This window comes from Microcaecilia unicolor, chromosome 6 (genome assembly GCF_901765095.1).
Source record: "Microcaecilia unicolor chromosome 6, aMicUni1.1, whole genome shotgun sequence".
NCBI lineage: Eukaryota > Metazoa > Chordata > Amphibia > Gymnophiona > Siphonopidae > Microcaecilia > Microcaecilia unicolor.
The window spans coordinates 184,652,887-184,670,213 of record NC_044036.1 but is presented as its reverse complement, the minus strand read 5'-3'; the positions used below and the strand labels follow the sequence as shown (position 1 = coordinate 184,670,213).

Sequence of the window (17,327 nt, the reverse complement as noted above, 5' to 3'; positions counted from 1 at the left end):
TTTAACTTATCAAATGGTATTTCACAACTCACTGTTAATAATTGACCAGAGGGTTTCTTAACATAAGGTAAAAGGTAAAATTATGTATAATCATACCTGATAATTTTCTTTCCATTAATCATAGCTGATCAATCCATAGACTGGTGGGTTGTGTCCATCTACCAGCAGGTGGAGATAGAGAGCAAACTTTTGCCTCCCTATATGTGGTCATGTGCTGCCGGAAACTCCTCAGTATGTCGATATCAAAGCTCCATCCGCAGGACTCAGCACTTAGAGAATTACACCCACGAAGGGACACTCTGCCCAGCTCACCACCGCCGAAACGGGGGAGGGGAATTAACCCAGCTCATCCCCACACAAGTGGGGGAGGGGAATCCGTCCAGCTCATCCCCGCGGAGCGGGGGAGGGACACCACACCCGCCGATGCGGGGGGATCTGGCTTATCCTGCAACCGCAACCGCGGGAGGAGCCGACTGACCCTAACACCGCCGAAGCGGGAGGGGTACAAAGCTGCCCTACAGCCGCACGAAGCGGGAGGGAGTGCCGGCAGAATTTATGTCTCAATCCAGCCCCGTAAAACGGAGGGGAGAGGAATGCAGCAGCTCACTGTAACACAAAGTCGTCTCAACTCTTGAAGAATCCAAGTGAAAGAAGAACTTGAACACGAAGTCCTCCTGAAGTAACTGAAGGCTAAACTTGAACCTAAAATTCAACCAGAATATAAACAGTACAGATATCTGGGAGGGGCTATGGATTGATCAGCTATGATTAATGGAAAGAAAATTATCAGGTATGATTATACATAATTTTACCTTCCATATCATCAAGCTGATCAATCCATAGACTGGTGGGATGTACCGAAGCAGTACTCACCCAGGGCGGGACATAGAAATCCCTGACCTCAACACTGAAGCTCCAAACCGGGCCTCCGCCCGTGCAGCCACAGTCAAACGGTAATGCTTGGAGAATGTATGAGCCGAAGCCCACGTTGCCGCCTTGCATATCTCTTCCAAGGAGACGGATCCAGCCTCTGCCATCGAGGCCGCCTGAGCTCTCGTGGAGTGAGCCTTCAGCTGGATAGGCGGCACCTTCCCCGCGGCCACATAAGCCGCTGCAATGGCTTCCTGGACCCATCTTGCCACTGTAGGCTTAGCAGCCTGCAGACCCTTACGAGGACCTGCAAACAGGACAAACAGATGATCCGATTTCCGGAAATCATTGGTCACTTCCAAGTATCTGATGATGACTCGTCTCACATCCAGATATTCAAGAGCGGAGTACTCCTCTGGGTAGTCCTCCCTACGAAAGGAAGGGAGACAGAGCTGCTGATTCACATGGAAGCGAGAACCAATCTTGGGCAGGAAGGAAGGCACTGTGCGAATAGTCACTCCTGCCTCAGTGCACTGCAGAAAAGGCTCTCGACATGAGAGCGCCTGGAGCTCGGAAACTCTTCTGTCTGAAGTGATAGCCACCAAAAAGACTGCTTTCAACGTCAGGTCTTTCAGAGATGCCCTCGACAAGGGTTCCAAAGGCGGCTTCTGCAATGCTCTTAGCACCAGGTTGAGATTCCACGCAGGCACCACTGAGTGCAGAGGAGGGCGCAGGTGATTAACTCCCTTGAGAAAGCGCACCACATCTGGCTGCAAAGCCAGGGAAGCACCCTTCAGGCGGCCCCTGAAGCAAGCCAGAGCCGCTACCTGGACTTTAAGGGAACTGAGCGACAGGCCTTTCTCCAGACCTTCTTGCAGGAACGCCAACACTGAAGAAATTGGAGCAGTGAAGGGAGAAAGTGAGCCTGCTTCACACCATGCTGCAAAGATACGCCAAACCCTGGCGTAAGCAGTAGAAGTAGAGCGCTTCCTCGCTCTCAGCATAGTGGCGATGACCTTGTCTGAGAAGCCCTTCTTCCTCAGACGCTGCCGCTCAATAGCCAGGCCGTAAGACCAAAGGGAGAGGGATCCTCCATCACCACGGGACCCTGATGTAACAGGCCCTGCTCCACTGACAGCCGCAGAGGATCGTCGACTGAGAGCCTGAACAAGACCGCATACCAGGGACGTCTGGGCCAATCCGGACCCACCAGGATTACCCCGCCGGGATGCTTTGCCACCCGGTCTAGCACCCTGCCCAACATGGGCCAGGGCGGGAACACATAGAGGAGCTCTTGTGTCGGCCACTGTTGGAGAAGAGCATCTACTCCCAGGGATCGAGGGTCCCGTCCTCTGCTGAAAAAGCGCGGCACTTGGCCATTGGCCGATGACGCCATCAGATCTAGGCTCGGCTGGCCCCAGCGCTTCGTGATGTCCAAGAACGCCTGAGCAGATAGTTGCCACTCTCCGGGCTCCAAGGTATGGCGACTGAGAAAGTCCACCTTGACATTCATGACTCCGGCAATGTGGGCCGCTGAAAGCTGCTCCAGGTTCGCTTCCGCCCACTGGCAAAGACTCATAGCCTCCTTGGCTAGAGGGGCGCTCTGGTACCTCCCTGGCGGTTGATATAGGCCACAGCCGTGGCATTGTCCGACAGGACCCGTACAGGCTTCAACACGAGTACCGGGATGAACTCCAATAACACCAAGCGAATGGCTCTGAGTTCCAGGAGGTTGATAGACCACTTGCCTCTGCAGGAGATTAGAGCCCCTGTGCTGTCCTTCCCAAGCAGTGGGCTCCCCAGCCCATCAAAGAGGCGTCTGTCGTGACGACAATCCACTCCGGGGTCACCAGAGGCAATCCTGCAGACAACTTGTCTGTCTGCGTCCACCAGCTCAGCGCCTTGTGCACTGCTGGGTCCACGGGAAGGCGCACAGCATAATCCTCCGACATCGGAGTCCAACGCAGCAGCAGAGAAAGCTGTAGTGGTCTCATATGAGCCCTGGCCCAGGGCACTACTTCCATCGTGGCCGACATAGAGCCCAACAGCTGCACGTAGTCCCACGCCCGAATAGGAGAGGCTACTAGGAACTAGTCCACCTGAGCCTGAAGCTTGACAATCCGATTGTCTGGCAGGAACACTCTGCCCACTTGGGTGTCGAATAGAACTCCCAGATACACCAGGGACTGAGTCGGGCGCAGCTGGCTCTTCTTCCAGTTGATGATCCATCCCAGGGAGCTCAAAAGAGCAACTACCCGGTCCATAGCTTTGCCGCACTCTGCATAAGAGGGGGCTCGGATCAACCAGTCGTCCAGATAAGGATGGACTTGTACTCCTTCCTTTAGCAGGAAGGCCGCTATGACCCCCATTACTTTGGAAAAGGTCCGCGGAGCAGTAGCCAACCCGAAAGGGAGGGCTCTGAACTGGAAGTGTCGTCTCAGGACTGTAAAACGCAGAAAGCGTTGGAGAGGAGGCCAGATGGGAATATGCAGGTACGCTTCCTTGATGTCCAAGGAAGCCAAGAACTCTCCTGCCTTCACTGCCGCTATAACAGAGCGGAGAGTCTCCATGCGAAAGTGCCTCACTTTCCAGGCCCGATTGACCCCTTTGAGGTCGAGGATAGGCCGGACAGAACCTCCTTTCTTTGGAACCACAAAGTAAATGGAGTAACGTCCCTTGCCAATCTGATTTTTTGGCACCGGAACGACCGCACCCAGGCGGATCAGGTTGTCCAAGGTCTGCTGCACTACCACAGCTTGACCGGAGACTTGCAGGGAGAGAGTACAAACCCGTCTCTTAAGGGTTGGCAGAACTCTAGCTTGTAGCCGTCTCTGATGACTTCCAGCACCCACGCGTCTGAAGTTATAGTGGTCCACTCGCCCAGAAACGAGGACAGCCGTCCTCCAATCTGCACTGGGGCGTGGACCAAGGCCCCGTCATTGGGTACAAGACCCTGGGGGAGGACCGGAGGGAGCACCTCCGGGACGGCGGTCTCTGCGAAAGGAATGCTGCTTGGGGGAGAAATTCCTCTTGAAGGAAGAGGGGGCAGAGGAACCCGACTTGCCCGGGCGGTATGGAGGTATCGGGACGAGTACTAACCCGAGCCCTGACCTCTGGTAATTTCTTGCCCTTAGACGTGCCGAGATCGGTCACGATTTTGTCCAGCTCGACCCCAAAGAGCAGCTTGCCTTTAAAAGGCAATCTAGCCAGGCGGGATTTAGAGGCGTGGTCAGCAGACCAATGTTTCAGCCAAAGCCACCGCCGCGCAGAGACTGTCTGAGCCATGCCTTTAGCTGAGGCTCTCCAGACATCATACAGCAAGTCTGCCAAATAGGCTAAGCCCGATTCCAGGGCCGGCCAATCAGCCCTCAAGGAATGATCCGAGGGGGAAGCCCGCTGCACCATAATCCGGCATGCCCTGGCCACATAGGAGCCGCAAACTGAGGCCTGCAAACTTAAAGCAGCTGCCTCCAAGGACGACCTTAAGGCCGCCTCCAATCTTCTGTCTTGGGCGTCCTTTAGGGCCGTGCCACCTTCCACCGGCAACGCCGTTTTCTTAGTCACCGCAGTGATTAAAGAATCCACGGTAGGCCACAGATAGGCCTCACGTTCACTCACAGCCAAAGGATAGAGGCGGGACATAGCCCTAGCCACTTTAAGGCTCGTTTCCGGGACATCCCATTGAGCCGCAATTAAGGTGTGCATGGCATCATGCACGTGGAAGGTTCTAGGCGGGCGCTTCGTCCCCAGCATAATGGCAGAGCCAACAGGGGCTGAGGGAGAGACGTCCTCCGGAGAGGAAATCTTCAAAGTGTCCATGGCCTGTAACAACAGGTTGGGCAAATCCTCTGGGCTAAAAAGCCGCGCTGCAGAGGGGTCATCCGCTCCATCCGAGCGGGGATCTATCTCCTCCAAGGAATCCGCAAAGGATCGTTGGGAGACCTCAGACACGCTGCCCTCATCTACATCGGAGGAGACAAAAGTCCTCCAAGGCCTGGAAATCAACCCGAGGGCGTTTACCTCTGGGAACCTTAACCTCTTTATCAGAAGAGGGAGCAGGGGCAGCGTTTAGCATGAGGAAAGCCTGATGCAGCAGCAAAACAAACTCGGGGGAGAAACCCCCCAGACTGTGCACTTCCGCAGCCTGGGCAACAGCCCTAGACGCACTCTCAACCGGCGCTCGCAATAGCGGGGGAGAGACATGCTGCGCATCCAAAATGGCGTCCGGCGCGAAACTCCGTGAAGGAGCCGCGCGGGAAGAACGGCGCTTAACTTTAGCCGCTTTTGTGCCGTCGCCCAAATTAAGGGCGTTCATGGCATTAATGTCTCCAACCTCAAGGGCGGCCCCGAAGAAGCCGTCCGAGCCGCGTGGCCGGCCAAGATGGCGGAGGCGAGGAGCGGGGATGGGCGTTTATGGCGGGAAAAAACCGCCACGCCGGAGGAACGACCGGGACATTCATCGGTCACTAAACTATCACCCATCAAGGGCGAATCAGGTTGTAAAACCCCCGCATCCCCTCTAGAAGCGCTCCAGCGATCCGGGGAGCGACCCTTTGCGCCCTCGCCCTCCGACGCCATTGCCACGAGGAGAAGAATCGGGGAACCCCCTGCCCGCTATAAAAAGGTAAAATTACCTGCTTGCCGCTCCGAGCTGTAACGAACTGGTGTCCCAGTGAGTAGCTGCAATGAACGTTTAAAGAAACGTCGAATTAAACGCCTTTAAAGACGTTTAAAAATTTTTTTTTTTTTTTTTTTAAACGGAGCCAGCGGGAGGGGGGAGAAAAGGAGGGACCTGGCACCACCAGGTTTGCACTTGCTCAAAAGAGCCCTCAACCCCAGGCCTCAACAAAACCTAAGGATTAGGCTTGGAGGCCTAGCCAGAGCTGCTGCTGTGTGTGACCACCACCTGCTGAGATAGAGAACATACTGAGGAGTTTCCGGCAGCACATGACCACATATAGGGAGGCAAAAGTTTGCTCTCTATCTCCACCTGCTGGTAGATGGACACAACCCACCAGTCTATGGATTGATCAGCTTGATGATATGGAAGGTAATAAATTTTTGAAACCAGAGGATAAACTTGCTCTGGTATTTTCAAAATTTCTGATAGATATTTCTTGAAAGTAATTAAAGGAGCAACAGCTGGTAATTTAAGAAAATTTATAAATCGCAAAGTTTTCATTCTTTGCTGATTTTCTACATTTTCTATTTTCCTTAGTAACAATAGGTTCTCTTTAATTAAGTTTATCAATATCAGACTTAGTTAATTGTTCAAAAGACTTTGATTGTTGTGACTTAGTTTCCAGTTCAGCAATTTTTTTAGGAAATACCTGGAGTAGTCATCCCCATCGTAGAAATCTTATTAGAAAAAGTATTTTCCAAACTCACCAAAGCATCCCAAATCGTCTCTAGGGTAATCCCTTCTGTTTTTTTCAGTGGTAAAGATTTAAGTTGCCCAGATCAATCACCTCCTCTGCTTCTGCTTGTGAATCCCCGAGAGAAAACTGAGCAACACTGTCCTGCGTTGCTACACTCGGCACTCCATTGCTTTGGGCTGCCCCTGCTCACAGAGCAGGCGACCCCTCCATGGGTCTTGTCGATCCAGGACACCCAATCAGCAAGGCAGTCAGCATCGTCGGGGGGCTCCGCATATCTGGGCTAAGGGAGGTGTCAGCTTCATGCAGAGAGAGCGGTTCACCTCCTGCCGCTCCAACCTGCAACAAAGACATCTGCCCAGCTAACTTGCCTGTTGTTGCGAAGCGGTCCATTAGTCCCTCCACGGGAATAGTGTATAAATATAGTACAGGCCTGAGGCCTACTACCCGGCTTGGGACCTGCTGGAAGAGCTTTGCCCAGCCTAAGGGTTGCTAGGAAATACAGGCCAAGAATTAATTGAAATCAAAAGAGCTTTTAATAAAAGGTTTCTGGCTGGCATAATTTGTCAAGTTGAAACAGAAATAGCTCAGAACCTAGTGTACCAGGTGCATGAAAAAAGCAGAAGTGAGAAAGAACATTTTTTTATTTTTATTTTTGTTACATTTGTACCCCGCCCTTTCCCACTCATGGCAGGCTCAATGCGGCTTACCCATCTGCCGGAAAAAGGTGGGGGATTTTTTTTCCAAGGGTAAAAATATTCTGCGGTTAGTGTTAAAAAAAACTGCTATCCGGCCACCTGCGCAAAAGTAGTTTTTTTTTAGAACTCCATAGAACCTAATGTAAATCAAGAGTATAAATATGGCTGACAGCCTCCCTATAGTGGGAGAGTCAGAGACAAGAGGTGCATGTCACCCTGTTGAAGATCTCCCCGTAAGAATATATGCTTATATTCTTTTAAATCAACGCTTTATATGAAACCTGTCTTTGGTAAGTAATAAATCCTATAACTGACTCTGTCCCTCACTCTCTTTATTTCTTATTTATAGGGAATTTCCAGTAATGCCTGAAATTTGGTATAAGAATGACAAAGGTCAAATAGAACATATTGCCTCTTGGTGGTCTTTTGGGGTCTGATATGAGACATGTACATCTCCACCAGAATCAAGAGACCATAACAATCTGCCTCATAATGTTCTGCCATACTCAGTGACGTGGCTGGTCCTTGGCTAATAATTACTGAGCAGAAGACAAGAGGTCAATGAGAGGAGTCAGATGAAAGCGCTAACAGCCTTCCCTGTAGAATCATAAGATTTAGGGGCTATAAAATCCCAATTTAATTCAATAGAAGAGAGAGAAGGGTAAACCCTCTGCTTCCCCCTTCTTTTAGGCACAGGGGAATGAAGAAAAATTGAAGAAAAACTTGAATGAAGTTAAGATGGGTTAGAGGAACAGCCTGCAACTGCTTCCTACTCAGACGCCATCTTGCTCCAAACAGTTTCAACGTAAGTTAGAACCAAGAAAGCCTTCATTCTTTCATAGTACTAGCTATTACTACTTCTGCTAGTAGTCTATTCCAGAGGAGACAGAATTAATTCTGAGTTACAAATATTGACACAGTAAGTGTCTATGGTTCTCAAAGGGATGGCATTTTATAGTGATGCACTGGTTTGCAGATCAGGAAACTAAGACGGTTATTAGGGCAACACCTACCATAAACATCACCGGAATTTTTTGAGAAAAGAACACTCAAAAAGGTGACCAATTGCAAAAGGAGAGGAAGGTCTCATTACATAATATAGAAACACAGGAAAAAGAAATTTGCTTATTTCAAGGAATTCACAATGATCTTTCAACTTTACCCTTTCCTCTTGTTTCTTCATTTCCTCCTCTAACATCTGTGACATGTAGCTGACAGCCAGGATCACATGATTTACACCTACCTGTCCAAGGAAAGCAAAACTCACAATTACTACTCAACACTATCACATATAGCCATTACTATTTGATGTATACTTTTAGTAGTTTTGCAATTATAACATACTAGTTCTCTGCTTCCTACTCAGAACAATCGGTCTGACATTCAAAGCTAATTGTATGTTCAGCAGTTGCTGGCACTCATAACTCGCTTACCCAGACATTTTCAAAGAAACTAATGGATCATATTGGGCAACTTAACTCACTAAACTGTCAGATATTATCTACATTAAAATGGGGCCAGATTAGGGGAGAGACTGAGGCTGTATCAATTTAGCAGCAATATTCAGCTGCTAAAGATATAGTGGAATTAGAAAAAGGTACAGAGAAGGGCGACGAAAATGATAAAGGGGATGGGATGACTTCCCTATGAGGAAAGGCTAAAGTGTCTAGGGCTCTTCAGTTTGGAGAAAAAATGGCTGAGGGGAGATATGATAGAGGTTTATAAAATACTAAATGGAGATGAATGGGTAGATGTGAATCGCTTGTTTACTCTTTCCAAAAATATTAACAAAAGAACTAGGGGGCACGCAAAGAAGCTACTAAGTAGTAAACTTAAAATGAATTAGAGAAAATATTTCTTCACTCAACGAGTAATTTAAACTCATGAATTCATTGCCAGAGAATGTGGTAAAAGCAATTAGCTTAGTAGGGTTTTAAAAAGATTTGGATAATTTCCTAAAAGAAAAAGTCCATAAGTTATTAAGATGGACATGGGAAAATCCACTGTATATTCTAGAATAAGTAGCATAAATTCTGTTTGCTGTTCTGGGAATCTTGCCAAGTACTTGTGTCCTGGATTGGCCACTGCTGGAAACAGGATACTGTTGCATGGTTTGGTTGTCCTATGTCCTTTCCCTACTTCTTTGGACATTTTGATTCTTCATAGGGAATCTTTCCTTGATTCATCAGCAAGTGTTTGTATGAAGCAGTCCTCTTGAACTAGTGTTTGGTAAGCAGGAAATATGCCTCCTAACTGGGTGACAGCATTTATTTATTTGTTACATTTGTATTCCACATTTTCCCACCTATTTGCAGGCTCAATGTGGCTTATTTAGTACCGTAGCGGCGTTCGCCAAGTCCGGTAAAGAAACAAATACAGGTGGTATTGTGGTTGAATAAGGAACATGTGTTTCAGTTACAATGGGGATCAAGGAGAGGAAAGATTATGTAGCATCCATTATAAGCTTTGGTTATGTTCTTTTGCAGAGTGTAGGCATTTATGTTGGGTCGGCGGGGTATGCCTTTTTGAATAGGTAGGTTTTTAGTGATTTCCTGAAGTTTAGGTGGTCGCAGGTTGTCTTCACAACTTTTGGCAGTGCGTTCCATAATTGTGTGCTTATATAGGAGAAGCTGGATGCATAGGTTGCTTTGTATTTAAGTCCTTTGCAGTTTGGGTAGTGGAGGTTTAGGTATGTTCGAGATGATCTGGTTGTGTTTCTGAGTGGTAGGTCTATAAGTTCTGTCATATATCCTGAGACTTGGCCGTAGACAATTTTGTGGACCAGGATGCAGATTTTGAAAGTAATATGCTCTTTGATTGGCAGCCAATGCAGTTTTTCTCGGAGGGGCTTGGCACTGTGGAATCGCGATTTGCCAAATATCAGCCTGGCTGCTGTATTCTGAGCGGTCTGGAGTTTCTTTGTGAGTTGTTCTTTGCATACAGCGTAAATTCCGTTGCAATAGTCTGCGTGACTTAGTACCATTGATTGTATTGGGTTACGAAATGTTTCCCTCGGGAAGAAAGGTTTTATGCATTTAAGTTTCCACATTTGAGTGGAACATTTTCTTTGTTGTGGAGTTCATTTGGCTCTCGAGAGTGAGGTTGCGGTCGATTGTCACACTGAGTATTTTCAGGCTGTTTGAAATAGGGAGGGTGTGTTCTGGGGTGATTAAGGTTGTGGGTATGTATGTATTCTGTTGAGATGAGAGGATAAGGCAATGTGTTTTTTCAGTATTCAGTTTCAATTGAAACGAGTTTGCCCATGAATCCATGGTATTCAAGCAGAGTTTGATTTCGTTGTTGATTTTTGTTAGATCATGTCTGAAGGGAATGTAAATTGTGACATCGTCTGCGTAGATGAACGGGTTGAGGCCTTTCTTTGATAATTACTTGGCCAGTGGGATCATCATTATGTTGAAAAGTATTGGCGATAGTGGTGATCCTTGAGGTACTCCACAATATGCTTTCCAAGGTGGTGATATGTTTGAGTTTGATTTCACTTGGTATGTTCTGGTGGTTAGGAAACCTTTGATCCAGTTGAGTATGTTTCCACAGATTCCGAAATAGTCTATAAGTCTCAGTAGTATATTGTGGTTTACCATGTCGAATGCGCTCGACATGTCAAATTGTAGAAGAAGTATACTTTTTTCTATGGCTATTTCCTGCTTGAATTTGGCCAGGAGAGTGACTAGCACAGATTCGGTACTATGGAGGGGGCAGAAACCAGATTGTGATTCTTGGAGTATTGAGAACTTGTCCAAGTAGTCGGTAAACTGTTTGGTCACCATGTTCTCCATCAATTTAGTTGCTAGTGGTATAGATGCAACTGGGCGGTAGCTGGCAATTTCGGTTGCTTTTTTTCTTGGTATCTTTTGGGATTGGGGTGAGTAGGATGTTGAGGTATTCCTCAGGGAAAAGACCTTGTTGGAGCATGTAGTTTAGGAGGGATGTGAGGTCTGTTGTGAAGAGGTCAGGGGCGGATTTTAGTAGGTAGCTGGGGAAGGTATCCAGCTTGCAATGGGTGCTGGAGAACCTTTTGGTTGCCTGGGTTACTGTTTCAACGGTGAGGAGCGTGAAGTTTGACCAGGTTCGGTCGGCTGGGTATTCTCCAGGGTTTGGGTGACTATTGATGAAGTTTTCGGTATTAGTATTGTTCTGAGGTAGCATTTTTCGTAGGTTTGTAATGTTTTCATTGAAGTATTTAGCGAGTTTGTCAGCAGGTGGGATGTCTGTGCTGGTTGCAGTGACAGCTGTAGTGTCTAGTAGTTTGTTCACAAGTTGGTATAATTTCTTCATATCTTTGTAGTCTGGCCCTATTTTAGTTTTGTAGTATATCCTTTTGGTTTGTCTTATAGCGTGATAGCAGCAGAGTGGGGGGGGGGGGGAGGGGAAGGGTGAAGAGACTGTTGGACATGGGAAAAATACAGTGCATGGAAAAGAAGAAAGGCAAACAAGGGAAAGGGATGGACGGATAAAATGAATGAGAAGCAAGGGGTGAAAGAAGAGAGGAGAGTAAAGGAGCAAAATAGTCCGAGTAGAGCCAGCTGGTGGAAAAAATGGACTAGAAAATACAAATTACTGTTATCAGATAGTGAGGCAAAGAGAAAGAAAATTGGAAAGATTTGAAAAACAAACAGAATAAAATGGGATCTGGTGTTGCCAGTTTTGAAATAGCTCTACTGGTTACCAAGGAAGGTATAGGCTTCTTACTTTGCCATTTAAAATGGCAGGATAATATTTAGATGGCATTATACTTCAGTCTGAGACGGCATTAACAATGTTTCCCCCTTGAAGACAACTCACTTGCAATGTACCAGGAAAATGATTTTCTCAATTGATGCCCCAAGGCATCGAAACGACCTCTCCCTAAAGCTTAGAAGTTTGATTATATATATATTTTTATAAAGAGATAAAAACCTTAAAATCAAGGATTAAAGGGGTCTTTTACAAAGGCATGCTAATGTTTTTAGCGCACGCTGATTAGAACGTGCTAAATGCTAGAGATGCCCATAGGAATATATGGGCATCTCTAGCATTTGGCACATGCTTATTTTTAGCGCATGCTAAAAACACTAGCGCACCTTTGTAAATGGGGCCAAAAAAGAGAAATGATGTGTTTAGGATGTGGTTTGAAAGACAATATTTTATATGCCATTTATATATGAGCCAGTGGCTAGGGGGGTCCTTTTACAAAGGCGTGCTGAAAAATGGCTTGCGGTAGTGTAGGAACGGTTTTGGTTGCAAGCCGATCCATTTTTTAGCATGCCTGTAAAAAAGGCCTTTTTTGCCGAAAAAGGACGTGCAGCAAAATGAAAATTGCTGCACTTGCTGCACGTCCATTTTGAGTCTGAGACCTTACCACCAACCATTGACCTAGCGGTAAAGACTCATGCGATAACAACCTACATGTGCCAAATGCCAAATGGAAAAACTAGAAAACCTAAATGAGTTCTTTGCTTCAGTCTTCACAGAGAAAGATTTGGGTGGGATACTGGTGCCGGACAGGGTATTTGAGGCTGATGACTTGGAAAAACTTAATGAAATATCTGTAAACCTGGAAGACGTAATGGAGCAGTTCTGCAAACTGAAAAGTAGCAAATCTCCTGACTGGATCAGGGTACTAATAGAACTAAAAAATGAGCTGGCAGAGCTACTGTTAGTGATTTGTAATTTATCCTTAAAATCGAGCGTGGTACCAGAAGCCTGGAGGGTGGCCAATGTAATGCCGATATTTAAAAAAGGTTCCAGAGGAGATCCAGGAAATTATAGATCGGTGAGTCTGACACTGGTGCCGGGCAAAATGGTAGAGATTATTATCAAGAACAAAATTACAGAGCACATTCAAAAGCATGGACTAATGGGACAAAGTCAACATGGATTTAGTGAAGGGAAGTCTTGCCTCACCAATCTGCTGCATTTCTTTGAAGAAGTAAACAGACATGTGGACAAAGGTGAGTCGGTTGATATTGTATATCTAGAGTTTCAGAAGGCGTTTGATAAAGTACCTCATAAAAGACTACAGAGGAAACTAGAGGGACATGGGATCGGAGGTAGTGTCTTACTGTGGATTAAAAAGTGGTTGAAAGATAGGAAACAGAGATTAGGATTAAAAGGTCAATATTCACAATGGAGAAGGTAGTTAGTGGGGTCCCTCAGAGATCTGTGCTGGGACCTCTGCTTTTTAACATATTCACAGTGCTTTTTTTGTGCCAGTACGCGACGGTACGGCGTACCGGCACCTTATTTCTGGGCCTCCCCTGCTCGCTCCCTGCTGTTTGCACCGATCCCTGCCTCGTAAAACTTATTTTTTCGCGAACCGGCAGACTGAAGCAATAAAACAAACAGCTGACAGGCTTGCCTCCTTCGATCGCGTTGGCCGCTTCCTTTCCCTGCATTCTCAGCGCGTCCCGCCCTCGAGGAAAGGAAATGACATCAGAGGAGGGCGGGACGCGCTGAGAATGCAGGGAAAGGAAGCAGCCGACGCGATCGAAGGAGGCAAGCCTGTCAGCTGTTTGTTTTATTTCTTCAGTCTGCCGGTTCGCGAAAAAATAAGTTTTACGAGGCAGGGATCAGTGCAAACAGCAGGGAGCGAGCAGGGGAGGGTGAGCAAGTGGGGCTGGGGGTGTGTGTGTGTGGGCAAGTGGGGCTGGGGGGGTTGTGTGGCCAATTGGGGCTGGGGGTGTGTGTGGGCAAGTAGGGCTGGGGGTGTGTGTGTGTGGGCAAATGGGGCTGGGGGTGTGTGTGTGTGGGCAAGTGGGGCTGGGGGGTGTGTGGGCAAGTGGGGCTGGGGGGGGTTGTGTGGCCAATTGGGGCTGGGGGGGTTGTGTGGCCAATTGGGGCTGGGGGGGGTGTGGGCAAGTGGGGCTGGGGGCAAGACAATTGAGTGGTTCAGATGGAACTCCGACACAACCTTTGGCAAGAACTTAGGGTGAGTGCGGAGGACTACTCTGTTATGATGAAATTTGGTGTAAGGGGCCTGGGCTACCAGGGCCTGAAGCTCACTGACTCTACGAGCTGAAGTAACTGCCACCAAGAAAATGACCTTCCAGGTCAAGTACTTCAGATGGCAGGAGTTCAGTGGCTCAAAAGGAGGTTTCATCAGCTGGGTGAGAACGACATTGAGATCCCATGACACTGTAGGAGGTTTGACAGGGGGCTTTGACAAAAGCAAACCTCTCATGAAGCGAACAACTAAAGGCTGTCCTGAGATCGGCTTACCTTCCACACGGTAATGGTATGCACTGATTGCACTAAGATGAACCCTTACAGAGTTGGTCTTGAGACCAGACTCAGACAAGTGCAGAAGGTATTCAAGCAGGGTCTGTGTAGGACAAGAACGAGGATCTAGGGCCTTGCTGTCACACCAGACGGCAAACCTCCTCCATAGAAAGAAGTAACTCCTCTTAGTGGAATCTTTCCTGGAAGCAAGCAAGATGCGGGACACCCTCTGACAGTCCCAAAGAGGCAAAGTCTACGCCCTCAACATCCAGGCCGTGAGAGCCAGAGACTGGAGGTTGGGATGCAGAAGCGCCCCTTCGTCCTGTGTGATGAGGGTCGGAAAACACTCCAATCTCCACGGTTCTTCGGAGGACAACTCCAGAAGAAGAGGGAACCAGATCTGACGCGGCCAAAAAGGAGCAATCAGAATCATGGTGCCTCGGTCTTGCTTGAGTTTCAACAAAGTCTTCCCCACCAGAGGTATGGGAGGATAAGCATACAGCAGACCCTCCCCCCAGTCCAGGAGGAAGGCATCCGATGCCAGTCTGCCGTGGGCCTGAAGCCTGGAACAGAACTGAGGGACTTTGTGGTTGGCTCGAGATGCAAATAGATCTACCAAGGGGGTGCCCCACACCTGGAAGATCTGTCGCACTACTCTGGAGTTGAGCGACCACTCGTGAGGTTGCATAATCCTGCTCAGTCTGTCGGCCAGACTGTTGTGTACGCCTGCCAGGTATGTGGCTTGGAGCACCATGCCCTGGCGGCGAGGCCAAAGCCACATGCTGACGGCTTCCTGACACAGGGGGTGAGATCCGGTGCCCCCCTGCTTGTTGATGTAATACATGGCAACCTGGTTGTCTGTCTGAATTTGGATAATTTGGTGGGACAGCCGATCTCTGAAAGCCTTCAGAGCGTTCCAGACCGCTCGTAACTCCAGGAGATTGATCTGCAGATCGCGTTCCTGGAGGGACCAGTTTCCCTGGGTGTGAAGCCCATCGACATGAGCTCCCCACCCCAGGAGAGACGCATCCGTAGTCAGCACTTTTTGTGGCTGAGGAATTTGGAAAGGACGTCCCAGAGTCAAATTGGACCAAATCGTCCACCAATACAGGGATTTGAGAAAACTCGTGGACAGGTGGATCACGTCTTCTAGATCCCCAGCAGCCTGAAACCACTGGGAAGCTAGGGTCCATTGAGCAGATCTCATGTGAAGGCGGGCCATGGGAGTCACATGAACTGTGGAGGCCACGTGGCCCAGCAATCTCAACATCTGCCGAGCTGTGATCTGCTGGGACGCTCGCACCCGCGAGACGAGGGACAACAAGTTGTTGGCTCTCGCCTCTGGGAGATAGGCACGAGCTGTCCGAGAATCCAGCAGAGCTCCTATGAATTCGAGTCTCTGTACTGGAAGAAGATGGGACTTCGGATAATTTATCACAAACCCCAGTAGCTCCAGGAGGCAAATAGTCATCTGTATGGACTGTAGAGCTCCTGCCTCGGATGTGTTCGTCACCAGCCAATCGTCGAGATAGGGGAACACGTGCACTCCCAGCCTGCGAAGCGCCGCTGCTACTACAGCTAAGCACTTCGTGAACACTCTGGGCGCAGAGGCGAGCCCAAAGGGTAGCACACAGTACTGGAAGTGACGTGTGCCCAGCTGAAATCGCAGATACTGTCTGTGAGCTGGCAGTATCGGGATGTGCGTGTAGGCGTCCTTCAAGTCCAGAGAGCATAGCCAGTCGTTTTCCTGAATCATGGGAAGAAGGGTGCCCAGGGAAAGCATCCTGAACTTCTCTTTGACCAGATATTTGTTCAGGGCCCTTAGGTCTAGGATGGGACGCATCCCCCCTGTTTTCTTTTCCACAAGGAAGTACCTGGAATAGAATCCCAGCCCTTCTTGCCCGGATGGCACGGGCTCGACCGCATTGGCGCTGAGAAGGGCGGAGAGTTCCTCTGCAAGTACCTGCTTGTGCTGGAAGCTGTAGGATTGAGCTCCCGGTGGGCAATTTGGAGGTTTGGACACCAAATTGAGAGTGTATCCTTGCCGGACTATTTGGAGAACCCACTAGTCGGAGGTTATGAGAGGCCACCTTTGGTGAAAAACTTTCAACCTCCCCCCGACCGGCAGATCGCCCGGCACTGACACTTTGATGTCGGCTATGCTCTGCTGGAGCCAGTCAAAAGCTCGTCCCTTGCTTTTGCTGGGGAGCCGAGGGGCCTTGCTGAGTCGCACGCTGCTGACGAGAGCGAGCGCGCTGGGGCTTAGCCTGGGCCGCAGGCTGTCGAGAAGGAGGATTGTACCTATGCTTGCCAGAAGAGTAGGGACCAGTCTTCCTTCCCCCATAAAAACGTCTACCTGTGGAGGTAGAAGCTGAAGGCTGCCAGCGGGAGAACTTGTCGAAAGCGGTATCCTGCTGGTGGAGCTGCTCTACCACCTGTTCGACCTTTTCTCCAAAAATATTATCCGCACGGCAAGGCGAGTCCGCAATCCGCTGCTGGATCCTATTCTCCAGGTCGGAGGCACGCAGCCATGAGAGTCTGCGCATCACCACACCTTGAGCAGCGGCCCTGGACGCAACATCAAAGGTGTCATACACCCCTCTGGCCAGGAATTTTCTGCACGCCTTCAGCTGCCTGACCACCTCCTGAAATGGCTTGGCTTGCTCAGGAGGGAGCTTGTCCACCAAGCCCGCCAACTGCCGCACATTGTTCCGCATGTGTATGCTCGTGTAGAGCTGGTAAGACTGAATTTTGGCCACGAGCATAGAGGAATGGTAGGCCTTCCTCCCAAAGGAGTCTAAGGTTCTAGAGTCTTTGCCCGGGGGCGCCGAAGCATGCTCCCTAGAACTCTTAGCCTTCTTTAGGGCCAAATCCACAACTCCAGAGTCGTGAGGCAACTGAGTGCACATCAGCTCTGGGTCCCCATGGATCCGGTACTGGGACTCGATCTTCTTGGGAATGTGGGGATTAGTTAAAGGCTTGGTCCAGTTCGCCAGCAATGTCTTTTTTAGGACATGATGCATGGGTACTGTGGACGCTTCCTTAGGTGGAGAAGGATAGTCCAGGAGCTCAAACATTTCAGCCCTGGGCTCATCCTCCACAACCACCGGGAAGGGGATGGCCGTAGACATCTACCGGACAAAGGCCGCAAAAGACAGACTCTCGG

General features: G+C 48.9%; 1 protein-coding gene across 3 annotated transcripts in view; it reads right to left on the bottom strand.

Moving 5' to 3' along the window:
• The window catches only part of GMPPB (GDP-mannose pyrophosphorylase B), a 159,363-nt gene that overhangs the window by 129,220 nt on the left and 12,816 nt on the right, over window positions 1–17,327 (bottom strand). For all 3 annotated transcript variants that reach the window (XM_030205300.1, XM_030205302.1, XM_030205301.1), the window contains one exon: window positions 8,106–8,186. In XM_030205300.1, coding sequence (XP_030061160.1) covers window positions 8,106–8,186 — 81 coding nt within the window. The remainder of the gene's footprint in view (window positions 1–8,105; window positions 8,187–17,327) is intronic.